Here is an 8,335-nt window from a genome sequence, read left to right on the forward strand (position 1 = left end):
ATTATACATGAATATTTTTTCTACTTTCACTGACATCGATTTTTTATTTATTTATTTATTTATTTTTACCAGCATCAGTTCTGATCATAATGACCAAACATTCATTCATTTTCAGAACTGTAACCCTTTAAATGCTGGTTTGTTTACATTATGCAAAAATCTTCAAAGCTCAGTAACCTTCTTTGACTCATATACATGGGGTGGGATTTATGATTTCCAATACAATATAATTTCTTTCTTTCAAACTGTTCACACACATAAAATTTTCAGTACACACAAACCAAAACTCTGATATCCATACAAACACACACACCCACACAGTTATAGCTGCATCATTTATTCAGTTGGTCTGCAGTGCTCTGTAATACAGCAGAGTCAGAAAAAAGGAAACACATGTATTTAAATACTGTGTGTGTGTGTGTGTGTGTGTGTATGTGTGTGTATGTGTGTGTGTGTATATATATATACATATATATATATATATATATATATATATATATATATATATATATATATATATATATATATACATACATAATTTATTTATTTATTTATTTATTATATAGCTGGTCTGCAGTGCTCTATAAAAAAAGGAAAAGCATGTCTTTTCCCCAGAGCCTAAACCTGAGAAAATACTACACATTTCAGATTTTTTTACGAATTCAATATTTTGAAACCTTGTCAACAAAATAAAAGCCTATTAACACAGAATGCATGATTTTATGCGTAAACATCACGGGGACTAAATATTGCAGTTTCAAAGAGTGTCAAAGGTCGTGAGTGTAAATATTTTGTGTACCTAGTTTAAAACAGATTAATGAAAGCAAATGAGGGTGAAATATTAAAAGTCCAATAAAAATACACACCTTTTGCAAAAAATTATGCTGTTTGCATAAAAAACAGACAAAATGATTAAAAAGACAAAAACGTCCATAAGGACGCACAAGGGTTAATATAATACGATTTATATTCTGGCGGACAGAAAGAAGGGATCTGTAAAGACGAATCTGGCAACCCACAAAACGGCTCTCGATGTAAACAATCAAAGCCGTGTAATATTGTGCATTGTCCAAGGACTGGATGTGTTACTGTAGTCGAAATTACACCGCGTACAATGTCAACTAGTGGCGTCATTATCCACTATCTTAGGTTATATAGGTTATGTAGGTAATAAGGTTTATTCATTAACTAAACCATTCCGATAAGGATTTCTTCTCTAGAGTAGAACTCCTGACCTTTGTTTAGTGATTCCCGCACTGCTGAACTGCTTAAACACACCGAGTCCACGCACTCAGCGTAAATGTAAGTCCTAATGTTATTCGGTCGAATTTTGTAACTCCTGTTATTGTTTATACACTGTTGTTTTTCACCCGCAGAAAATGGCCAGGTCGCTTCCCTGTCCGTTGCTTTCGGTTCGTCCGCTTCGCTGTATGGTGGATGAAAAGTTCGACGTGCGCGTGCAGGGTTTACTGCCCGGTGTTGGAGTCACGCTGCACGCGCTGATTCAGTCAGAGGACGGAGATTTTTGGGAAGGTTTTGGTCACTATGTTAGTGATGAGTCAGGAACTGTCACAGGTGCATGTGAATTATTGTCATGAACGTTAATGTCTGTGTGGCTCGTATACAGTAGTTATCACACCTTGTGTGCAGCAGGTAAGCACTAATACACAGTTTACCATGTTTCAGTATCTAAAGATGCCAGTCTTGGTGGATCATATGACGGAGTTGAATCCATGGGTCTGCTGTGGAGCATGAAACCTATTCCTGGAAGCAGGACAGGCCTCAGGTTAAACCAAACCAGCCTTTAGGGATCTTTGTACTGCTAAATCAGTCATCACTCTCTTAATTAGATCTTTTTCTTCTTCTTCTTCTTCTTTTTTTTTTTTTTTTTAAAGATTTCGCAAGAAGGATACCTACACGCCACTTGATGTCTACATATCTGTGTATGAAGACCACCTGAATGAGGGATTCCGGGAGAAACCTCCCATAGCGTCAGTTGTGGCACAGCGGTGGTACACTACTCCAGGAATCCAGAGGGTTAATGTTACAGAAAAAGGGTTGAAGGCGATTCTTTACATCCCACCAGGTATCACTGACAAAGGGTTAAATAATGGCTATTATAGTTTTAGGATGATTATTAGTGTCTTAGAGTCTTAATATCGCAAATGTTTTTACTTCAAAATAAGTGACTTTTGCGTGTGATAAGTTACATATGCTACAGAAAGAAACAGTGTGTCCTTTATTACATATATTCTTCTCTAGGTACTGGTCCTTTTCCTGCTGTGCTGGACCTCTGGGGTGGAGGTGGGGGTCTAGTGGAGTATCGCACTGCTCTACTAGCATCCCGAGGGTATGTCGCATTAACATTGGAGTATATTGGACGAGTAGGTGCTGATGGAAAGCCATACCAAGTGGACAATGCCTACTTTGAGGTATTTGCCTCTAACGTTATGACATTTGCATAGTGGAATTGTGCTCAAATGAATATTAAGGAATACAGCTAAGAGTGGAGAAACTAATGATCGATTCCTTAATCTGAATATTGCAATAAAGAAACAAACAAACACTTAAATATAAATGCTTCTCGTAATCTCTTAGGCAGCCTTCACTGTGCTGAAGCAACATCCTCAGGTGTGTCCTGAAAGAATCGCCGTTCTGGGTTTGTCTTTTGGTGTCTCTGTGACCTTGGGCATGGCAGCATACTCCTCAGTGATAAAGGTAGGCCAGGCTTAACATTTATAACATTTGTTATAAATGTATAAATGTCTTCATTATACATTGACAGCAGTCTCTAAGACAAATAAGTTGTGTCACTCAATCTTCCTTTCAGCCCAAATGTGTAGTGTGTGTTAGTGGAAGCCACATCATGCCCGTCAACGGATCACTGGCTGATGTGTTTGCTGAAATCAAAAAGTGAGCAACAGATCATGAATGTTTAGTGCAGGCTTGGTGATTCATATCAAGCTTGTGAAAAATACAGTATGTGGCTATTTTATTATGTACACTTACAGTGGGATTGTGCTTAGTTAGCTGCATTGACAATTTGACAGTGCTGGAGAGTTGCACTACACTGGCATTTCTGTAGAAATACTTAGCAGTTAGGCCAAGGCTCTTAAATAGTCTGTCTGGTTCTACTGACATGGTAGGCATTTGTTAGACATTTTACATATTCCATAATATTTGCATCATTTACAAACTACTTGGATTGCTTGCTTGTATACACAAGCACATTATAAATGTGTTAATGTTACATTTTCTTATCACATTTACTGCATAACATTTTTTTTCTAGTTTTTTAGATTTTATCATGATATTGTATTAAAAAGTATGGAATATATATTCCTGCATGCATACAGTCTTATTGGGCAGACAGTTAACTGAAAACGAACCTTTGCATGTGATTAATCTGTAGTAAATCTTAAAAAATAGATATTATTTTATCAGCATATGCAACACAAATTTGTTCTTATTGTTCTCTTCATTTTTATTTTATCCCTCATGTAATTTCAGTGATGAGAATTCTTCGCTAATGCTCTTGTTCCTCCTACCTTGTTCACATAGTCAGGCAATATTACTACTATTTCACAGGTTGAGGCAACAGTAACCTCCAGATAATAATTTCTAATGGTTCCTCCCTGCTTACTCTGTCTGACTAATCAACCTAATTGCAAAGTTGATCCACTGAATGGCACAGTCACACTAGGCAACAGGCAACATGTTAAAGTATAGTATAGGGATTTCACTGGCAACTTGATGTATATGATAAATAGATGGAATCCATCAGAGCTTTAAAAAGCATTGTCAGTTAACACGATCCTTATCCTATTTTGGTACATTAACAATAATGTCTCATCCTGTGACATAACCTGCACTTGCGTAGCAAGAAAAGAAAAAATAGGAGTTATTACTGGTGCAGGAAGTACACTATATGGCCAAAAAATATGTGTATGCCTGACCATAACCCCCATATGAGGGCCTTCCTCAAACATTTGACACAAAGTTGAAAACACATGATTGTTTAGAATGTCTTTGTATGCTGAAACATTATGATTTCCCTTCACTGCAACTAAGAGGCCCAATCAAGTAGCTGGCACAGAGCCCTGACCTGGATGAATTAGACCACCGACTGCACCCCAGGTCTCATCGCTCGACATCAGTGCCAACCTCACTAATGCTCTTGTGGCTGGATGAGCACAAATCTACAAGCATGGAGCGTCTCCAACACCTTCCCAGAAGAGTGGAGGCTGTTGGACTCTGTATTATTGCCGTGCCTTTGGAATAGGATGTTCAATAAGCACATACTTTTGGCCATATTGTTTATCATCAGTGGCCTCAATCCAGCTGTGGATGATAAAACAATTTGTCCTGGAAGTACACTGCCAGCTAGTTAAGGGTCATTGTACCAGCAGTCATGCACTTCTAGTCACGCCTATAACGCTTGCTAGAGTGAAAAGCTTGTAACAATCTGGGCATGACAGTTAAATATTGAAGTATATCGTATGATTAGTATCACATGTCCAAAACAGCTATGCACAAACAAGTTCCTTTAATGGAAGGGAGGGTTACCTAATAAAATAGCCACTCAGCATACAGAGCATACAAATATATTTTCTTTCTGTTTTTCCCCCCATATTTGGCCTGTTTCAGTGACAAACCTTTCCTTTTAATTTTAAGAAATGTCAAAAACACCCGCTATGATGAAGAACAGAGAATCATTTGGCGAGATCTCTTGCTGCCAATACCAGATGACCCTTCAAAGAAAGTTGAAGTAAGGATCCATCAGAGAAGCCTGCGGGATTTGATCATTTGATCATTGTTACATGCATTTGCTTGTGTTTTGTGTTTGTCTATGTTTATGCTCTCTCCTGGGACTTTCTTTAACTGTATAAATGTTGAACAGATGGGTCGTATCAAGTGTCCCATTTTATTGATTGTTGGGGAGGATGATCAGAATTGGCCAGCAGCAGAGTCTGCAGAAGATGTGAGTAGAGGCACTAGAATCAATATTTTATTCATTCATATTCATATATCTAAAATAATAATAATAATAATAATAATAATAATAATGTTTCATTTATTTAGTGCAAAAAAAAAAATAAAATAAATAATAATAATTATAATTATAATAATAATAATAATACATCATTACATTGTGGCCTACTTAAGCTCCCAGGAATATAGTACATGTTTTTTCTGTTCATGCATATTTTGGAACAAGTTCATTATTAACTTTAATAGCAGTCATGACTTTAGGTTTCCTGGGGCTTATATAAAGTCATTTAATATTTCTCCTGGCAGTAGAAAAAAATCCCTATTAAACTGCATAGCCATGGGGTTCCAGATGACACCTATAACAGTGCCTTTCCCTTTCTTCAGATGAAGCAGATGATGGAACGAGCTGGTAATAGTCACCTGTTGACTATTCTGTCTTACCCCGGAGCCGGCCACCTCATCGAGCCTCCATATAGTCCACACTGCCGAGCAGGTAACTTCATGCTGGCGGAGACAAGGACTAAAGGTAAGCCAACAAAGTGTGTATTAAAATTTGAGAAAACTACAGAAGACACATTTGTCATGAAAATAAGTAAGTATTTGCTCAACGGTAAATCTCAGATAATTGCACTGATCAGATTATTTTGGTGTTATGACAAAAACATCATATTATGGTTCTTTTTCAACATTAAGACAGTTCTATGATATAAGATATGTATTACAATATATAGGTTTCCAGAGTACTATTTTTTTTAAACTTACTGAAAAACTGAGTTCAATCATACTTTTATTTAATCTCTAAAAAAGTAATTATTTAACACTGCCATTTCAGTTTGTGATGGCTATCATGGTTTTTGTTGCAGTGGTGGTGCTGTGGGGTGGACAAACAGAGCCTCACAGTCGAGCTCAGGAGGACTCCTGGCACAAAACCCTGGCCTTTCTGGAGCAGCACCTCTACAGCAACATGAGTCATTAATGTCAAATATCAGTCACATTATCAGAATACAGTTTACCGGAGAAAAGGGAAAACAATACAAGTTCAGATTTCATATCACACATTTTATGTGTCGTAATAACTTTTGTGTCTTGCATCATTGATTACCCAGTTGTAAATATAATTAGGTAATAACTGTCCTTCAACAATAATGTGAGGTAATGAGAATTGTAGCATGGGGAATTCCTTTTCACCAGTAGAAGCAAAATACACATATATAAATGCACAACAATATATTTTACATGTAACGTATATTTTTCCATGTGGGTTTTTAAATCCTTTGTAATTTTAATGAAAATCACAAGAAACATTTTCTTTTTAACCAATTTTCAAACGAATGCATAATTTGCTATTCATGAAACACTAAATAAAATATCAGAAACACTAAATAAAAAGGTTTTGCTGGTTAATGAGAACATGTTAGTGGACATCTATGCATAGAAGACTATTGATTTATATATGTTTTAAATTTGTCTGCAAAATTTGGAAGAAACTTTTTTTTTAACTGGACTGGATTAGCACTAGACTTATTTTATAGTACTTACAGACTCTGTAGTCTATGATGATAAGTTAATAGTATTTACATCATAAGGGTTAAAAAGTTGTTAAAAATTTTTGTAACATACAGCTTTTTGGATAAGATTTAGGGCATCACTTGGCTGTAGAAAGTGCACAGATGCTCTGGGCTTAAAATGCTACCCTTGAGAGCTTTTACTGATTAACAATTTTCATGCCTGTAAGAGAACCTGACCAAAGGAAACCATCTACTTTTATGAGTCTAATACAGAGACAGTCTATTTAGTGTGGTAGCATGAAATGTTAAAAGCAGCCTTAAAGAGCTATTTATAAAATGTAGCATGCACCTGGAGAACACCAGATGTCAGTTATGCAATTCTGTGTATTGTGCTGCTGTATTACTGTATGTGTTGCACCATAGTCCTGAATGAAATGTATATGAGTTATGTAAAGGACTGACAATAAAACCTACTTGATATGACAGATATTAGAAATAACAAAGATGATTTTTAATTACAGTCATACTGTCTCGCTTTTATGACCTTCATCAGCTCCACTTCAATGACGTCTCTTGCCTCACACCCCCGGCAAACCAGCTTTTTGTAACTAGCATTGCTAGCCTTATTAGCTATCACTCACTGTTATTAACTGGATTTCCATTAATAAGCAACTCTGTGGGTGGAATCAGTTTTTCCTCCACACAACGGACCCCTCATTCTCTTTTGTTCTATTTCATTTGTGCAGATAAACCCTACATACTCTGACCTGTGTGCCAAGGTCATCTTTGGGTCTGCCATAAAAAGAAGCCACAGACAGGAAAATGCTGGTTTCAGAAGCACAAAACTAGCATGGCTAAACTGAACGTCCACAAAGTATTTTCAGGTTGAAAAATGTATATATCATACAATATTATCTTATTTAGAGTGTCATAAAGCAGCCTATTAACTGATTCTCAATGTGAGATCTATAAAGAAAGAAAATGTATCAATAAAGACCACATGAACTGAATTTGAAATTGTTGTAGGACTAGGAATGAATTTATAGTCTACAGCCATAAACTATTTTTGTTTAGAAATTGATTAGCTGGCTGATGACAGTCCCTGAGAGGTTGTTAAAGTCTATAGATGCTTGTTAACTGTTTGTAGAGTGTCTGCAATGGACTATCCATATAAGATGTTACAAAAAAAAGTAACCAGAGGTTTCAGACTCCACCCCTAGTTCATTTATGAAAAAAAGCTATTGCTGTGCAAGGCTCTAATATATCATACTTCTCATGTTACAAAGTCACATACATGTATGAAGAATTATTAGAAACTACGCGATCAGGTTACTCTTTCGGGGTCATGTGAGGAGTGGAGGTGGGTGTTTTCTTCAGTAAGTGGTAACATTTAACTAGTTGATTTGACATAATGTGACAGTCCTAAGTCTTTCATGCCCATTTTTATGCTGCTTGGATGGAAAAGAATTGGAAAGTTTTGTTTAAATTTATAATCGATGTGATTTATTATAACTAAGCAATACTGTTTTTAATATACAACACAAACCATTTTATGTGTAACTACTCTAACAGAATGCAACTAAAATGCAACTTTACCAGGATGACAGACATTTTGGTTATTCACGCTGGTGATCCAATGCATGTTACATCATCTGTGAAACACAGAAGTGATGCCAACCATAGCCATGAATATAACAGCCATTTATAGCGTTATTATACACTATGTATTGTCAATTTGGTATTATCATTGATTGTCTCCCATAGCTAATACTACATGTATCCTTACTCCCTGGTTTGACAAGCATAAATCAGGTCTCAGTGCAATATAATCCCTT

At 36.2% G+C, this 8,335-nt stretch overlaps 1 protein-coding gene across 1 annotated transcript; it reads left to right on the forward strand.

Moving 5' to 3' along the window:
- The first annotated feature begins 1,052 nt into the window (after positions 1 to 1,052).
- On the forward strand, positions 1,053 to 6,985 carry acot19 (acyl-CoA thioesterase 19). Its single transcript, XM_053642203.1, has 11 exons — positions 1,053 to 1,302; positions 1,377 to 1,575; positions 1,687 to 1,786; positions 1,896 to 2,086; positions 2,263 to 2,432; positions 2,599 to 2,718; positions 2,831 to 2,913; positions 4,675 to 4,768; positions 4,901 to 4,981; positions 5,377 to 5,518; positions 5,856 to 6,985. The coding sequence occupies exons 2-11, from the start codon at positions 1,380 to 1,382 to the stop codon at positions 5,966 to 5,968; spliced, it is 1,290 nt and encodes a 429-aa protein (XP_053498178.1). The 5' UTR covers positions 1,053 to 1,302; positions 1,377 to 1,379; the 3' UTR covers positions 5,969 to 6,985.
- The last annotated feature ends 1,350 nt before the right edge of the window (positions 6,986 to 8,335 follow it).

Source organism: Ictalurus furcatus, chromosome 14, assembly GCF_023375685.1.
Source record: "Ictalurus furcatus strain D&B chromosome 14, Billie_1.0, whole genome shotgun sequence".
In the NCBI taxonomy this organism is placed as follows: Eukaryota; Metazoa; Chordata; class Actinopteri; order Siluriformes; family Ictaluridae; genus Ictalurus; species Ictalurus furcatus.